General features: G+C 53.8%; 1 protein-coding gene across 4 annotated transcripts in view; it reads right to left on the reverse strand.

The window, feature by feature from the left end:
• TENM4 (teneurin transmembrane protein 4) overlaps positions 1–18,380 on the reverse strand; it is a 390,997-nt gene that overhangs the window by 51,395 nt on the left and 321,222 nt on the right. For 3 of the 4 annotated variants that reach the window (XM_062198278.1, XM_062198277.1, XM_062198276.1), the window contains 5 exons: positions 16,283–16,544; positions 12,789–13,056; positions 8,677–8,820; positions 5,896–6,145; positions 3,915–3,935 (listed from right to left, as the gene is read on the reverse strand). In XM_062198278.1, the coding sequence (XP_062054262.1) occupies positions 3,915–3,935; positions 5,896–6,145; positions 8,677–8,820; positions 12,789–13,056; positions 16,283–16,544 (945 nt within the window). The remainder of the gene's footprint in view (positions 1–3,914; positions 3,936–5,895; positions 6,146–8,676; positions 8,821–12,788; positions 13,057–16,282; positions 16,545–18,380) is intronic. The other variant, XM_062198275.1, reaches the window with a different exon arrangement.

The following is an 18,380-nucleotide window of genomic DNA, read 5'->3' on the forward strand; positions in this document are numbered from 1 at the left end:
ATAGAGAAACACACACACACAGAGGTCTTCCATCTGCTGGTTCACTCCCCAAATGGCCACAAAGGCTGGAGCTGAGCCAATCTGAAGCCAGGAGACAGGAGCTTCCTCTGGGTCTCCTACATAGGAGCAGGGACTCAAGGGCTTGGGTCATCCTCCGCTGCTTTCCCAGGCGCATTAGCAGGGAGCTGGATCAGAAGTGGAGCAGCCAGACTCGAACTGGCATCCATTTGGGAAGCTGGTGCTGCAGGCCAGGCTTTAACCCACTGCACCACAGTGCTGGCCCCCTTGGTATTATTTTTTTATTCAGTGACTTAGATTCTACTTATCATTTAGGATGGCGGTAACTGGACAGCTGTCCTGTTGATCTTGAAATGTCCCCAGTGACTTACCCTATAATGTAGCACAGATCTAATCTTCCCTGATGACACTGATTCTGCCTTGAGAAAATGCAGGGGCCTCAGACCCTGCTCTGCAATGCTGCTCTCCTGACAACAGCTGCGAGGCAGGCTGATGATTTCATTTTTGTGTGCATCACTTGTGACACTCTGGTGCTATCTGCCTTGGCAGAAAATGCTCCCTGAGGGAGTATGATGGAGGCCCCTGTCCACTTGGATTAGCCCCCTGAGTTTCCAATTCATGCCTCTGCCTCCTGCACTGCCCCAGGGTTTCTCAGATCCATGAGTTCCAGGGGAGGGTGGCACTGGCAGCATTGCCCCAGGGTCTGGAGGAGCTGTGGCCACGCTTTCTCGTGCCCAGGGACACAGCGAGGTCTGAGAACCAGAGGGGAGAGCTGGAGTGCAGACTAGGGGTCAGAGGTCAGCTCTGCCACTCAGGTGAGGGACCTTGGGCAAATCACTTCATCACTTGAGCCACAGCTGCTTCCTGGGAGAAATGGGGACAATCACACCTACTTCTAAGATTGATTTTGAGGACAAAATTGCATGAAGAATGCAAACCTCTGTGCACAGAGCCTGCACCATTAAAACATAAAGTGCCCAAGAAATGGTAGCTTTTAAGTGCATCAGGTCACCTTGAGACACCTTTAACGTTGTCCTGCTGGTGCAGAAGCTGTGCACGCCAGGCTCAGTACGGTCGTGGGGAGTCCACTTCCTCCCACGGTTTAAGGCTCTGCTGAATGACCACGTGTAGCTGCGCCTGATGGCGACTTGGGTTCAGTGATACTGCAGGGACTGGCTTGTACTTCCCTCTGTGACCCTTGGGCAGAGATCTGGGAGGGGGAGAGGGTGCTGATTCCTTGCAGGGGTCCACAGAGGAAGCTGCCAAAGGACTGAGCATGCTCAGCGGGGTGGGCTGGCACTGAGCATGTGAAGGCCAAGGGCAGAGAAGAGCCTTCCGTGGAGAACACACACCCAGGCTAAGGTCACCACTGTGCAGCTCAACACTTCCTGGGAGCAGCTGATGCAGCTGGGGGACAAAGAGGGCAGCATTCTAGGGTTTCTTTAATCCACCTCCAACATCCACTGATGGGGGTCCACAGAGAGGAAGGGGTTTGCCAATACCCAGGTGATGGTTTAAACCAGAGCTGGAGCCCAGGTTTTCTGTCTCCTGATTGTTTTGAGAAAATCGGAAGAGGAGATGGTGTTGTGGCTTGATGGGTTAAGCCACGGCCTGAGACACTGGCATCCCAAATGAGTGATGGTTGGAGTCCTGGCCACTCCACTTTTGATCCAGTAATGTGCCTGAGAAAGCAGCGGAAGACGGCCTGAATACCTGGGCCCCTGCTACCCACGTGGTAGACCCAGATGGAGTTCTAGGCTCTTGGGTTTGGCCTGGTCCAGCTCTGGCTACTGTGGCCATTTACGGAGTGGACCAGTGGACAGAAGACCTCTCTCTCTGCCTCTCCCTCCCTCTAACTTTGCCTTTCAAATAAATAAATAAATCTTAAAAAAAAAAAAAAAGAAAACTGGAAGGCAGAAAGCGATGCCTTTTTTCCCTTGCACTTTGTTCACTCAAGAAGCAGTTTGCAGCACCTGAGGAAACAATGAGTAGAGAGTGGACAGGAAGCTGGCTTTGAAACAAGCATCTATCACAGGCCTCTGGACACCTGGGATGAAAGGCACCCATGTCAAAACCCTTTCTATTTACAGATGGTGAGACCAGAGGCCAGGAGAGCGAGGTGGGCAGGCCACGGCCACAGTGAACGTCCAGCCCTGCTGCACGAGCACCCTGGCCTCCCGACTCCTCCCGGCCACATCCTCCTGCCGCGAAGCTATGTCCAGTCTCTACCACTGCTGGGCTGTTACCACGCTAAACACAAAGAGCTTCATGAGCAGTGAACTCCTGAGCTGAGACACGGATCACTGCCTGGTTCAGTGCCGCCATGCAGGCTGCACTCACTATCTCTGTAGGAAAAAATCGTCTCCTGAGTAGTGCACCTGTTTCCCATCTCTGATCGTGGAAATCATGCGGATAATTCTGTTTTCCTTATTAAATCTGGCTTAGAGTCTAGTTTGCTGGACCATCACATATGTGTTTTCTCCTTTTGTCTTTTGTTCCCCCTTTGTGTTTAATTTACTTGAACACATGTGTCTGCATACAAGAGCCCTCAATTCGTTTTTGGGAAATATAAAATGCATCATCACCATCACCATATAATGTTATGACAGTACATTATAATAACACACTAATCATATAAACAGCGTGTTGCTCTTGTTGCTATTATTACAATTACTGCTATTTCTGTAGCTCCTTCATGAGCCTGAACATGCTGAACACGTTACAAACCCTGCTGGGAGCTTTACAACCCACTAAAGGAAATGATATTAACCTCCACTAGACTTCAAGCTCAGAGATGACCTAAGTTTTTCAAGGCCACACGATTGGGGAGTTTCAGTTTTCCCCTTTGGAATTCATGCTGGGTGCCTACTCACAGAATAGTTTGGGGATAAAATGCTATCATTTATGGAAGTGACGTAACCTTCTCTCTGCCCCCATAGAAATGCTCTATACGTGTTATTATCGTTGCACATGTGATTTTACATACAGAATATAGCAGTACACAGGAATGCAGGAATAGCATGCAGGAATACACAGAATTAGTCCTCGATTTGGGGTCTGCCCGACTCTTTCCACCCCCAAGACTTTCTTTAACTCTAGCTGAGCACCACGCCGTGCGCCACCCTGAACTGGGCACACGTGGATGACTGACAGCCCGGAAACCACAGCTGTATCTGCCAAGGTTGTGAGTGTGGTTGGGGGACTCTGAGGTGACTGTCACCCACGAGCCAGGTGGATGTCATGGTGACAAGTGACACCAACGGGAGGGCATTTCTCTGTGTGTCTGACCAGACCCACTCCTGCCTGCCGCCGTGTCGCTCTGAGCCTGCAGGACACATCTGCTCTGTGCCAAGTGTCTCTTTGGGGAAGAGTTCTCTGCAGGCCATTGCTGGGGTCTGCTCCATCCTTGCTGGCACACCTGCTGGTGGGGTCACCCAGTTCCCCAAGGCCGAGGCACGTGGGATGCCCGTGGTGGTGTGGAGACCTGGAGCCTGCCTTCTTTCAGCTGTCTCACCTGATCAAACACACCCACCCGGGGCGTCCCAGCATGGCCAGCAGTCACTCTACATACTTAGGGAGATGTCCTCGTTTACTGAGGATGAGCGGACTGTGCCATTCAAGTTTAAGTTCTTCCTGCCGCTCTGCAGCCTGTCACATCCACAGACAAGCGGAGTAACTGCCTCACTACACCACATGCAAGGGAGCTTGGGCTGTTCCCCTCCCCCACCCCGCTTATTAGTGACTTCCTCTGCCCGAAGCGGATTACCACCCCCCATCACTTCCAATCACCCAGGATTCCTGTGCCCTGCAGCCGTCTGACGCCGACACGTGCAGCTTACCATACCACATGCAACAAGGCAGGGGAGGGCCAGGAAATTCTCCACTGGTTGGCTTACCTATGTCTGAAATCTTTATTTCTGACAGAAGACAGGAGAGCAGGGAATAGAAGAAAGAATGAGGTGTTAGCAGCAGGGTTCGAAGCATTATTAGCAGCCTGCAAACTTGACAGCAACGATACTGAGCAACGCTATCATAAATAAAGACTTAGCGGCTGTGACACTGATAGATTTCCTATTGCATATGACTTGTCGGAGCGCTCACGTGCACGGCGCATCACAGAACAGGAGTGGCTTCGCCCACACTGCTGCCGCTCCCCTTGGCCGCAGAGACTAGGCTGGCACACTCTCTGCTTCCGCGAGGGCTAGGCAGCGAGCGGGGACAGTGGAGGCTCTTCCCTGTGCAGACGCACCCTCAGGTACACGCATGCTCGCCACCCAGTGTCTCTGCATGGGGGCACAGCTCCCTACGAGGAGGAGCTACCAACACTGGGGAGCCCACCAAGGACCTAATCATGCTGGGACACAGCACTGGAGAGCGACTGTAATTAGAAGGAGGGTATGGGAAAGAGAGGTTAAAATGCTAATACATGGATGTAGGCATTTTCTTCCCAAATTTCATATACTCTCCCATTCTCTACCTACTGAATTCCTTCCTAACAGCTGTGGCAGGGAGACAGGGAAAATGAGATTCCCTATGCAAGATCTGCAAAGGGAGGCCCAGAGAGGTTAAACGGTTTATGCAGAGGTTACACAGCATTTCTGCTCCTAGTCCATGGCTCCTCCCTATGCGCATTCACGCCAGGGCTCCCTCTCTGTGACAGAAGTCTCTGCGGGTCAGACTCGTAACCGACAGAAGAAAGGCAGAGGGGCTTCCGCTGGCGGCCCACCTGCGTTCATCTGGGATCCAGCTCCCGGTGAGACCACAGCTGCAGAGCTGTCCTCACTCGGCGCTGTGCTGCAAGGATCCAGCACTCATCCCGAGGGTGGTGATGGTTCCCGCGCAGCCAGCCAGCCCCGCCCTCCTCTCACGCATGCGCTGCTGCGGCATGGAGCTCCTTTAACTGGGGATAACTTCGCAGGCATGAAGTCAAGACGGGCCAAGTGACAATTCTTTGGCGAGGCACAGCTCTGTTAATGGCGTTCCAGGCTTGGACCTGCCATTCTTTAAATTGCCTGGACCTCCCCTTTCTCAGGTAGCAAAAGGCACTAACCATGAACACCTCACAGAGCTGTTACACTTGGCACCTGGTGGCAGCTCTGCACACGCCACTTGCCTCGCCCCTGCCGGCTCTGGGTGAGGGCTTTCCAGCTCCCACACTGGTCCTTCTCTGCTTGAACCCCAGCCCGGGAGAGAGGCCAATCCCTTCCCAAGATGCTGGTGAGAGTCCTTGGAGCACTTTCTCCTGAAAGGGAGTGCCGGGTTCCCCTATCTCTGGAGCACGGTTTCTCTGTAGCCCCAGGGCCCACCCTGTACTGATGCCCAGGTTCTAAAAACACCATGCTTATGGAGAAAAAGCCAGCAAGCCACGGCCTCTCCGAGCTCTAAGTGTGGCCGTGCTCGGCCACCGTCCACCAGGATGGTGGAGAAAGCACTGCCTTAGGAGAGCAGAGGGCCACTGCCCGGACTTAGTCTCTTGGCCTTATCTGGGGATTGGTCAGTTGGTGGGAAGGACTCCTAATGCTGGTGAATGGTAAGTCTCAGGACCAAGTTTGGGGAGGCTGCCTTGGGGCCTGTCTGTTGTACTGTCCCTTGTCCTATAAGAAGATGCATGCAACTAATTCATGTTAGGAAAAACAAAAAAAAAGGAGATTCCATGGCTTCCCAGGAGTCTACTTCCCAGCCGCCAGCAGTGGGTGCCAAGGCTGCATCTGTCCCAGGAGCAGCTGCCTTCCCTGCAGTGCACGGGGTGGAGGTGGGGGTGGGGACGCAGCACCTGCTTGGGCTGGGCAGGGAAAGGACCCCGAGTCTCACAGGGGACTTCCCTAGGCCAGCGAAGGGATGTGGTCAGGGACCACGAGGAAGGTGTCGCCTGCTTACCTCAGCTCCAGGATGTTGGTGACATTTCCGGAAGGGAAGATCCTGCGGATGTAGTTGAAATCGCCCACGTAGAGGCTCCCGTCGGAGCCACAGGTGAGGGCCACGGGGGCCAGGAGCTTGTTGCCATCAGCAAGGCCATTACAGCTGGGGCAGGAGATGCTTCTCCGGCGCCCGTTGCCCATGATGCTCCCGATGACGGGCGGCTGCTGAGACACGAACTGGTTCTCCCCATTGCCTTTGTGCAGGATGCCTGGGCCCAGGACAGAAGGACAGAATCACCCAGGGGGCGGGCAGCAGCTCTCTTTTCCCATGGACACCCTCAGAGGCAGCTTGATTTTGCAGGACCACTGTCTACCATGTCCAGACTCACCCTGCTCCCACGGGGTCCCTCGGTGTGTCCTGAAGAGTTCCCACCACACCTCTGCCAGATGAGCCCCGTGACCATCCCACGGCAGTGGGAGGACAGGCCACACTGATGCTAAGTGGAAGTCGTCTACAGCCCAGCTCTGGACCATTCCGACAGGCTGTGCGCACCTCGGGGATCTGGTCCAGACTCTGTCATCGCGTGCACTCTGCACAGCACTATCTCACTCTCTCCCCTCTCAGTCAAATGCTCTACCCCTGAGCTATACCCCCAGCTTCTCTCCCCTTTCAGTCAACACCGGACCACGTCCCTTTCATCACTGTATCCCCAGTGCCCACTGCAGGACATGACACAGAGCAGATGTGGGAATGACCGAGGGACGCTCAGATTTCTGCTCACCAAGGGACAGCTGAGACACTTGGCTGTTTTCCTGGTTCCGCTATGGAGTAGCTGAATCCCAGGTCTTGCCCGGGCCCCAGCGTCCCCACCCACAGAAACAGGGGGTTCACTCAGACACTTGTAAACTTCCTTCTGTACCTACTCTTTCAGTGCAGCTCAACCTCTCCCTCCCATGTTTTGCCACAGCATCCACCTGTCTCCTGCCTTCCCTGCTGAAGGCCGAGTGTGTTGGGCTTTTCTGGGTCACAAGAGCCTCTTCCCAAGCTGTCACCTGCCACTATCCTCAAAGCTGTCCTTTATTGGAGGGATGGTTTTAATTCTGATAAAGGACTTTTCCATTTTAAAGTTTGTGCTTTTTGAGGTTCTAGGAAATCATTTCTGGAGCTTTTCAACTCCTATATGGCCTTTCGTTAATTTTGAAGCATCTTTCACCTTGAGATGTTTAAGAAAAACATCTCCATTTATTTGGTAAGCAGAGTGAAGTGGGGACGTCTTTCATTTTTCTCCACGTGATGAGCCAGTTTTCCCATTGCCCATTTCTAAGACACCCATCCACTCGCCACGGAGGGGTGAGGCAGTGCAGTTCTACAACCGGCTCCTGTGTAAGCATGGCCTATGGCAGAGAGACTCTGGAGCTCAGTGACATCTCCCCTCACTGCAGTTATGGGACCCTTGACAGCCAGGCTCCCGGCGACCTGGGGCAGACCATCAACCCCTGCGCATGGGCTGCTCCAGCCATGACCGACTTCCTGCCAAGGGCGTGCTAGGTATTGGTGGAGTGGGCACACGCCAGGAGGTGTCCTTGCAATGAAGGGGGCTTGCCCCGTGTCCTTCTCCTCCTTCTTGTGGACTGGAAGTGGATGTGATGGCTGGAGCCGACCTGATTACCTTGGTGGTGACAGTCTGAGCAGAGCCAGGAGATGGGAGGAAGAGCCTAAGCCCTTTGGGTATCTATCCACCTCCAGACTCGCAGGCGGGTGGGAAACAAAAACTTGAACTTGTGCGTAGTTCTCTTACTTCAGCTTTTCTGACACGCACAGCCTCACCTAGTTTGAATTTTGACTCCCAGGTTAATTTCTGTCCTGTCCTGGCTCCCACTGACTCTGTGAACCTGTGCCTGTGCCAGCAATGCAGTTTTGGATATTACGGTTTGGGAAGATATCTTACTAGCTGGTAACTCTCTCTTTCTTAAAGACTGCCTTAGCTAGTGACACATCTTTATTCCGGTGTAAAGCTCAGAATTTGTCAGTTTCCCTCCCAAAGCATGCTGTGGCCCTGGGAGGTGTTCGCTGCATATTCAGATCAGGCAGGAGCTGTGTGACATCATGCTCATTTGCTTGCCCCACCTCTGTACACGGCCAGAGGAGTTTCCTGAAATACACATCAGAGCGTGTCATTCACGTGCTTCCCCTGCCAGAAGCTTGACCTTGGCCTCTGGATGAAGGTGAGGCCGAATGGTCTTAGCCTATATCCAGCTGCTCAAGCCCCAGCGTTGGCACTGGCTCTTCTCTTCATCTCACCTACAGCCCAACCCATGACCAACCTTCTCTCCAATTTCTTCTGGGTGTTAGCACTTGGGCACACCCTGCACTGTCTGCCTAGCGTGCTCTCCCTCCATGACACCCAGGGCTACTCCGACAGTCCTTTGAGAGCCCCTAGCAAGAGTTCTCTGCAAAGGATGCCTGATGAGCCAGTGTGCTGAGTGAGCTAGCTACTCCTCTTCTGTGTGTCCATGGTGTCCTGTGCCTGCTCAGTGCTGCCGTGGACCATGGCACAGCAGTGAAGCTGCCTGGTGAGTGTTTATGTGGTCAAGTCTTGTGCCTGTCATGGGTGCATGCCCAGCGCCCGGCAGAGTGGCAGGCTTGCGGCAGGTACCCAAGCAAAGTTTGGGCCTCCTGATGACCTGGCTGCGCAGGAGCCCACCTAAAACACAGTGTGCATGTTTGCCTGACAGGGCCAAGGGATACGAGGCTGGGTCACAGCCCAGCTGGCTCAGGGAATTCCTCGAGGCGACTCACCGCTTTGGATGTTGAGTGCGTGATGCTTGTCCAGGCTCCAGCCTCCCAGCTTGGATGCGTCGATTTCATAGCCCTGCAGCACTGCTGTTCTTTTTTCCCACAGGATCAGGTCCGGGCAGGATTCATACTCATAGCCCACGGAAACTGACGGTCACAGAAGGAGCAGAAGGCACAGGTCAGCAAAGCCTCCTGCTGGCTTAGACCTGCTTATCTTTTGCAGAAGGAGGCAAAGGACCCTTTATCTACATGGGACCCAGAACCACGTGCAGCGTTAGCCCAGCGACGCCAGACCTTAATGAAGCCCAAGGGGACACTGCTGGGAAAAGCCCAGCCTGGGGACTGACATTCCACAAGGAACCATGTGAACTGACTCAGGGGAATCATCTTAAGTACAGAAAACACTTTATGTGCAAAATTGCTCACTGCAGTGTTATTTATAATAGTGGGAAATCAAGTTATCAAGGGCCAGTGCTGTGGCGTAGCAGGTATAGCTACTGCCTATGGCACTGGCATCCCATATGGGCACTGGTTCACGTCCCAGCTGATCCACTTCTAATCTAGCTCCTTGCTAATACACCTGGGAAAGCAGTGGAAGATGACCCAAGTTCTTGGGACCTTGCACCCACGTGGGAGACCCAGAAGCTCCTGGCTCCTGGCTTTGGGATTGACCCAGTTCTGGCCATTGTGGCCATCTGGGGAGTGAACCAGCAGATGGAAGACCTCTCTCTCTCTGCCTCTGCCTCTCTGTAACTCTGCCTTTCAAATAAATAAATAAATAAATAAATAAATAAATAAAACTTTTTTTTAAAAGAAGTAATCTAAAGGTCCAAAGGGGTGAGAGGCTGAGTCAACCAAGAAATGTTACACAGCCAGTGGGCCTTGTGGTTGTGATGATATGGGAAGTGCACATGGAATAGTGCTCACTTGAGAAGACTTGTTATACACAGTAGTCTATCTGGATTAAAAGAAAAAATACACATTTAAGGAAAAGATTAAAATGTTAACAAGGAGTTATATTGTTTATAGCATGGGGTATGACTTCTTTCTATTTTTATTTCTCAACTTTTTACTAATGGACATGGTATTTTTTAAAAAAAAGATTTATTTATTTATTTTGAAAGGCAGAGTTACAGAGAGACAGAGGCAGAAGCAAAGAGAGAGAGGTCTTCCATCTGCTGGTTCACTCCCCAAGTGGCTGCAATGGCCAGAGCCATGCCTATCCGAAGCTAGGAGCCAGGTGCTTCCTCCAGGTCTCCCACATGGTTGCAGGGGCCCCAGGACTTGGGCCATCTTCCACTGCGTTCCCAGGCCATAGCAGAGAGCTGGAGTGGAAGTGGAGCAGTTGGGACTCAGAACTGGTGCCCATATGGGATGCCAGCAACTGCAGGCGGCGGCTTTACCCGCTACGCCATAGCGCCAGCCCTGACGTGGTATTTTAATACAGAAGATATCCACTAGCATTACAGTGGATGTATGGAAACGGAGCTCAGTTGGGGTACTTTTACTGGAAAAGTTTAAAATTAATTAACTTATTTGAAAGGGAGGGAGGAAGGGGGGAGAGAGAAAATGGGAGAGGGAGAGGGAGAGGGAGAGGGAGAGAATGAATCTTCTGTCTGTTGGTTCGCTTCCCAAATGCTTCCAACAGCCAGGGCTGGGTCAGGCCGAATTCAGGAGTCTGGAACTCAATCTGGGTCTCTCACGAGGGTGTCCGCACTCAGGTACTTGAATTGAGCCAGCATCTGCTGTCTCCCTGATGTGCATTCACAGGAAGCTGGAATCGGAGGTGGAGCTGGGACATGAACCAGGCACTCTGATAGGGGATAAAGACATTCCAAGTGGTGTCTGTCAACCACTGTCCCCTCTCCCATTTATAACTGACTGCTAGACACTCAGTTGCTTATTTCATCTGAACAGGCTAAACAGTTTTCCATTTTCAGAAGAGATGAGAGAAATGGCTTGATCTACTGAAGGGATCACGAACAGTGAGAGACAGCATCTCCCTTCCCATTGTGTCCTTGGCAGGGGTTTGGGGTTTGGTGGGTGGGATGCAAATTGGCAGGGAAGATTTAGGATAAGTCCAGTTCCCCCTGCAGATCTTAAGGATGGCGATTTTGGACTTGCGGGGTACTTGTAAGGGGTCACTGAGATACTAATGTACAGAGGCACACACTGCCCACAGCAGGTGCTCAAGGGGCACTCTCTTGTTGCCTGCTCCATCCCCCCTCCCTCTGTCCCCTCTCCTTTCTGAACACAACCTTACTTTCCTGCTTCCTCCTTCTGCCCTTGCTGAATCTCCACCGGAATGAAAGTGGAGCAGGGTTCCAGATGAGCAGGGGTGTGCCGGGCAGTGGCTCTCAAAGGCTTGGTGGACTCAGCCTGCGGAGGTGAGGGCTGCTGACAGCCCAGCTCGGAGCCCCTCCTGGGACCCTGCTCTAATTGGGAAGCTGAAAGGAGCCTGGCCAGCCCCTGGAGGCCCAAGGTCTCAGGGAGGCTGAGCCTCCAGCAGCAGCTCTGGCCAACTTGCGCCGACTCTTTAAAGAAGACAGCAGCAGCAACAACACAGAGGCAGCTCTCCGGAAGCAAGGGCAAGAGGCCAAAGGCATTTCTCATCGAACAAGAGTCTGAGCTCCAGCACCTCCAGGAAACCAAAGAAGCTCCCCTATTCTGATGGGCAGTTCAGGCAGGAGGGCTGTGGAGTGGGCAGGCAGTGTCCACATGGCTCTACTCAGTGGCACCTGATGTCTTTTAGCCCATCACATATCACCACAGGCCTTTTAGAGGGTTAGTTTGTTTTTTTCAATTTTCATTTTGAGGAGCAGGAACTGTGACGTAGTGGGTAAAACTGCCGCCTGCAGTTCTGGTATCCCATATGGGTGCTGGTTTGAATCCTGGTTGCTCTACTTATGATCTAGCTCCCTGCTAATGTGCCTGGGAAAGCAGCGGAGGACGACTTAAGTCCTTGGGCCCCTGCACCCACTTGGGAGATCTGGAGAAGCTCCTGGCTTTGGATGGGCCCAGCTCTGGCTGTTGCGGCCATCTGTGGAGTAAATCAGTGGATGGAAGACCCTCCCCGTCCCCCCCCCCCCCCCACCTCTGTGTAACTCTGCCTTTCAGATAAATAAATATTTTTTTTAAAGAATTACTTATTTGTTTGAAATCTAGAGTTACACAGAGAAAGAAAGAGAAGGAGAAAGAGAAGGAGAAGGAGAAGGAGAAGGAGAAGGAGAGAGAGAGAGAGAGAGAGAGAGAGAGAGAGAGAGAGAGAGAGAGAGGTCTTCCATCCACTGATTTACTCCCCAGATGGCCGCAACAGCCAGAGCTGGGCCCATCCAAAGCCAGGAGCCAGGAGCTTCTTCCAGGTCTCCCATGTGGCCGCAGGGCCCAAGGACTTGGGCCATCTTCTACTGCTTTCCCAGGCCACAGCAGAGAGCTGATTTGGAAGTGGAGCAGCTGGGAGTTGAACCAGTGTCCATAAGGGCTGCCAAAACAGTGGCTTTACCTGCTATGCCACAGTGCTGGCTCCAATAAATCTTTAAAAAAGCTTTATTGGAGATGGGGAGGGAGGGAGAGAGAGAGAGAGAGTGCGAGCGAGCGAGCGAGCTAGAGCGCGAGCACTCCCCCATCCACTGGTTCACTCCCCAGATGCCCAAAGCCAGGAGCCAGGAATTCCATCTAGGTCTTCCATGTGGCTACCCAAGTCCTTCAGCCATCACCTACTGGCTCCTAGGGTGCACATTTGCAGGAAGCTAGAATGCTGAGTGGAGCCAGGACACCAACCCAGGCACTCCCATATGGGGTGTGGGTCTGAAGCAGTGGCTTAACCACTGTGCCAGACACTCACCACTGGTTTTGTGTTTGTAAATCTCTCTCTCCTCTCTCTCTCTCTCTTTTTTTTAATGGTTGAGCCCTCCACATTCGAGTCTTTCAGTGCATTCTGTTAGGTCATTGTGGCCACTAGGAGGTCTTTAAGGCCAGCCAAGCCTCATCAGGTCTTTTTGATGTGTGAAGTGGAAAGGAGGAAGAAGCAACCAGGGCAGTGCACAAACAGCTCCCCGCCAAGTGCTCCTCTTCATTGGAGGAGAGCGCCGAGTCCCGTGGCAGAGGGCACTTACCGAAGGCTTCGGAGAGCCCAAACACCTTCTGGTTGTAGACGTCCGTCTTGTCCCAGATGAAATAGTAGGACAGATCAGGGGCGGCGGCAAACCACTTCCTGAAGAGCCGGCCCTCCACCGCCACCATGAGGTGCACCTTCATGAGGTTGAAGGGGATGGTGGGGTGGGTGAGGCTGATCCTCAGGACAGACTTGTAGCCAGCCGTGCGGCTGCTCAGGTAGCTCAGCCTCATCTTGCAGCCAGAGATGGCGATTTCCTCCTGCAGCGCCTGTAGAGGGCAGAGCACAGCGAGCCGTGGTCACCGGGGGCAGGGCGGACGGCCACGGGCCCTAGACTCTGGTGCTCACCAGGCAGTGGAGGCAGCAGACGGGAAGGGGAGGAGAAAGGAGAGATGAGGGAGGGCAGTAGGGGATGCAGGGGGCAGGCGGAGGGAGAGAAGGGTGGGGATGGAGAAGGGGGAACAGAGAGGCAGAGAGAGGCCAGAGGACCTGGCTGCAGTGGTTGGGGGAACTCTCCTATGCTGTCACCCCAAGTGAGCCGCCCCTCCCCACAGAGCCCATCTCTTCCTCTGTACGGCACAGGTGATGGTGCTCACGTCTTGCACGACTGACAGAAGCGCACACGATGGAGCACTGAGCATCGTGGTGTCTCTGCTTCCCGACCTGTGTCACCCTAGAAAGCCCAGGGAAGCACTGGGTCTGAGTTCCCTCCCTGGCTGAGTGTGGCCTGAGGAAGGACCCGTGTACAACGTGCCCAGCACGCAGGTGTCAGGAGGTGTGACGATGGCGCTGGGGTGTGACTGTGGTCTGTCCCCCAAGGGGTCACCTGCCAGAAGCTTTGTCCTCAGTGTGCTGGCAGCTGGTATGGAACCACTGGGACCCGGGGTGGGGGACAGGTAATGGGATCAATGGGTGCTGCCCTTGGAAGGGATTAATTTAGGCTAGTTCCTGCAAGAAGGCTGGATAAAGAGGAAGTCTCTGACTTCCGGTCTTACCACGTAGTCTCCCGCCCACCAGTGCTCCCACCATGATGCCATCTCCATGTGACCCCCACAGGAGCTGAGGCAGTGTCAGCAGCAGCTGTCAAAGCCCCAGAACCAGGAGCCAAACAAACCTCTTTTCTCTATAAAGATACTTGGCCTCAGGTGTTCAGTCACAGCAAGGGAAAATGGAGTAAGGGTATGGGGGCACCAGGCAGAAAGACCCTGCTCTTAGACCAGCAGTAACAGGTGGCTAAGCAAGGCTGGTTTCTCAGAACTTTCCAGAACTCAGGCCTCTTGCAGATGGCTTTACTTGCCAGGAAGGTCAACAGGCCACGAGATGCTGGCCCAACAAACAAATGTGCACAGCTAGGAGCACAGCCTGGCCACGACCTGCAGCTGAGGCCTCAGGCCATCCCTAGGGGAGGAGGCAGAGGCCACGTGTGCTGTGCACACTGGGCAGGGAGGGGCCCAGGCCTGGGCCATGTCACAGGAACCGGGAAGTGGGGAGGGCAGCACAGCAGGTGCTCTGTGCCACGGGCCCTGTTCTCAGAATGCCAGGGTGCCAGGGCCCACAGCCGAAGCTGGGAAGTTTTCCTGGCTTGAAGCTCTGAGCTCCACTTCAAGAAGGGGACACTGGAGCAATCGGGGCTAACAAGTCCATGCTTCCCTCGTGTTCACGGAGGAGCTGCCCGGAAGGCCGTGAACTCTCATGCCCAACCTCCATAACTCAGCACAATCTCCCTAAAGCACGGTTTACAGGCGTCAAGCAAAGCAGGCGCTCTGCCCTGGCCAGCCGCAGGCAGGACGGACGTCCTCACTGACACCTGCCTTTGCTAATGGGCCCTTTGAGTTGCACCTCCCCTGGTGCATGCAGCAGCTGTCTGGGAGTAGCCCAGGGTTTGTGTTCACACACATCATGGAAGGGATAACAAGCAAGGCGCATGCCCCAGGTGGACATGCAGACCCCCTGCTCAGGGAGCACTAGAAAGGGTGCAAACTGTGTCCTGAAGTCCTTGCTGCCGGGGGGAGAAATGTCTAGCTGGAGCAGTCAAGGTGAGCTACAGATCACTTCTCCCCAGCCAGTTCCGTGTCCACTGACAATCATTTCATACACAAGGTCACCCCCGTGCCGCAGACCGGAGGCCGGCACCGCGTCTCTGGGAGGGGATGAGCTCTTACCCAGGGAGTGCAGTGAGAATTGCAAAATGATTGCATTTCCTTCCTGTGGGCGGGGCCCAGGTGGAGAGATGTGTTTGCTCAGCCAGCCGTGAAGTATGCACAGGGGAACATACGACTCCCTGCTCGGCCATCGCCGGGAGCAGCAGTGACGTGCACAGGGCGCTGGTGCTCCTTAGGCAGGGGGATGGCCGGGCCGGCCCGCTCCAGGCTGCAGCACTGCCATCTCTCTTCTTCCTTCAGCTTTTGTTTCTGCCCTCAGCAATCTGACTGGGGCGGGCCGAGGAGATTCAGCTCAGCACAGCTTTGTGAGCTGAGAATCTATCTTGATTTCCATCAGATTAACATGTATTTTTCCCTGATTGCTTCTCTTTAATGATAATTAAGGAAAGCACTTGCGTGTATAGATTTGAGCCAAAGCAATCCTTAATTGGCATAAAAGCTGTGTGTTAAATAATCTCAATAATCATGACAGCTAAAATTTATTGAGCACTTACTAGGTGCCAGACATTGTGCTAAGAACCTTGGATACGTTTTTTTTTTTCTCATTTAATCTTCGTTACAATGCTCACTGTTGGGGATCCTATGGCTGATTCCTCTCAGTAGAATCTATCACCATAGATTTTTTCTACAGAAATCATGAGGACGGGGACCGTGGATTCTGGGGAAAGGGAAGGTGGAGGGTACTGGGTGGCAGAGTGCACAGGGAGAGTGTGCCAGGCTGAGTGCAGAGGCCCCTGTGCTTTCTGTAAGATGGGTGGCCCGCTGTGGGGTTTGACAGCTGGATTCCACATGGTGTGCTGACAGTGCAGGCTCCAGGCCTACAAGTGAGGCCTCTGTCTGTTTTTATTTATTTATCTTATTTATTTGAAGGGAGAGAGAGCGAGAGGCAGAGAGAAAGAAGGAGGGAGGAGGGGAGGGTAGAGGAAGAGAAGAAGAAAAGAGGGGGAGGGGGAGGGAGAGAGGGGGAGGGAGAAAGAGAATCTCCTACCCACTGCTTCACTCCTCAAATGTCTGCAATAGCCAGGGCTGTGCCAGGTCAAAGCCAGGAGCCAGGAACTCCATCCAGGTCTCCCACATGGGTGTCAGGGACTCAAGTACTTGGGCCATCACCTGCTGCCTCCCAGGGTGTGTGGTAGCAGGGGGCTGGAACTGGGAGTGGAGCAGGGATTGCGGCCCAGGCACTCCGATATGGGCTGCGGAGTCCCCGGCAGCATCTCACGCCCTGTGTGCCCAACGCCCACCTCGCGGTCTCTCTTTCCACCTTCTCTGAGGACCTCCTCTGCCCCGCAGATGAAAGGGAAGCCTGCTGATGTGCGTTGGGGGAGCTGGGTACCTGGATTTCCGGCACGATGGGGCCTTTCTCTGCACAGGAGCTGGCGAAGGATGTCAGTGGGGAGGGGGAGACGACGGGGTTCGGGCGGGCGAAGCTGCTCAGGTCGCAGCTGGGAATCTCATTCTCCTCATGCCGCATGGTGATGGTTTCCATGACGAAGAAGCGATCCCACGGCAGCCAGAGGGTGTGCTCCTGGGTGATGAATGGCGCGCGCTCAAAGCGCAGCACAGTGGAGATGCCGCCGTTGGTGACCAGGTCAAAGCTGTTGGCGGGGGGGGGGGGGGGTCAGGAAAGCAGGAACAGGAGTGAGGAGGAGAAGGTGGAGGAGAGAGAGAGAGAAAATTACACCAAAGGGCCTGAGCATTTGGTGAGCGAGATCCTGGCACCCGAAGACTTCACTGCAGCTACAAATAGTGACAGTGACTCCAGAAAGCATTTTCTTTCTTTCTTTTTTTTGTAATATGATTCACCGTGGAGAATTTACTGAAACCAAAATAACCACTGCTACAGAGCGCCGTTTTCCAGGGCAGCGGCCAGCCGATGAGCTCGCTGCACTGAAGCTCCTGTCCTCAGAGCCCTTCACCTCCTTCAGAGCTCACGCCGAGGTTACCAGCCGGCGGGAGAACGTAGAACAAGCCCTGACCCCTAGCCCAGTCCTGGCTCTGCTCTGTACTGCTGGGTGACTGTGGGTGAGCCACTGGGCCTCTCTGCTCCTCGGTGTTCTCAGCTGTAAATGCCAAGGTTCACACAGATTATCCTTCATTCACTAAGATCCGAGGACTCTATGGCGACTTTAGCCCTGACTGTCATACGTCACTCAACAAAAATCTTTGTAGTTACAACACAGCGAGGCAGCTTAGAGTGGGTACGACTGGGGTCACGGCATCTTACAAGTAAGGGGAACGGCAGGATTGAGTCCCAGCCTCCCACCTGGGGACGGGAAGCAGCTCTGGGCAATGAGCTGCCCGCCTGGCCCCGGGGGACCTTTGCTCCTCATGCCCCACCCAGTGGGTCTACTCAGGATGCTCTCCTGGCCTTTCCTTGGCCTCGCTGACCGCCCCCTGGGCCTCTCCCTCTCCATCTCTCTATTTATTTGAAAGGCAGAATTATAGAGAAGCAGAGGCAGAGAGAGAGAGAGGTCTTCCATCCGCTGGTTCACTCCCCAGTTGGCCGCTGGCTGGAGCTGGGTTGATCCAAAGCCAGGAGCCAGGAGCTTCTTCTGGGTCTCCCATGTGGGTGCAGGGACCTAAGGACTTGGGTCATCTTCTACTGCTTTCCCAGGCCATAGCAGAGAGCTGGATTGGAAGTGGAGCAGCCAGGACTTGAACCGGTACCCATATAGGATGCTGGCACTGCAGGCAGCAGCTTTACCGGCTACAACACTTGGCTGTCCCTGCTCCACAGTCACCATCAGGGGGCCCCATTTTCATCTCATTCTCTTGGGATTTTTATTTTTTTTGAAACTGAGACTGGGTCCCCCCTCCTTCTGGTTCCTTATTCCCTGGGCCTGTGGGTGACTTTCAATGACTGTTCTTCTGGGATTCGGAAATGGCGATCCTGGCCACCTGCCACTCCCTAGCTCCAGGTGTTTTGAGGCAGCGCTATTAGCTGTTACTTTTAGGGAGCATCTTCAAATCCCGTCGTCATCTTGCTTTTTTGGACACCTCCTCAACACAGCCTTACAAGGTCTGACTTCCTGCTCCCTCTCTGGGTCCCCCTGCCCAACGTGCACTGCTCTGTGGAGCCCACATCGCAGGCTGCAATTGCTTGTTTAGCTGTCTGGCCCAGGGACATCGATTCCTCTGACTTTCTAGGAACCAGCCCAGTGCCTAATGGTTGAAAGTCGACAGAAAGAACACATGAGCGACACTGTTGACTACTTCTGAACACACTGTCCACTGAACACCCTGAAACCTTTCTTCCTTTGGCTATTTTTGCAAATCAACCCAATGCTCACCCGTGCAGCTGGTTTGAGAGACCCCAGTGCCGGGCCTCCCCTGTAGTGTGATAAATCCACCTGTAGGATTTGGCCCATGGCTCCAGGTTACTCTGGCCTCTTCCTAGAAGCTACAAAGATGTAACATTCAACTCTTCTGTT

This window comes from Lepus europaeus, chromosome 7 (assembly GCF_033115175.1).
Source record: "Lepus europaeus isolate LE1 chromosome 7, mLepTim1.pri, whole genome shotgun sequence".
Lineage (NCBI taxonomy): Eukaryota > Metazoa > Chordata > Mammalia > Lagomorpha > Leporidae > Lepus > Lepus europaeus.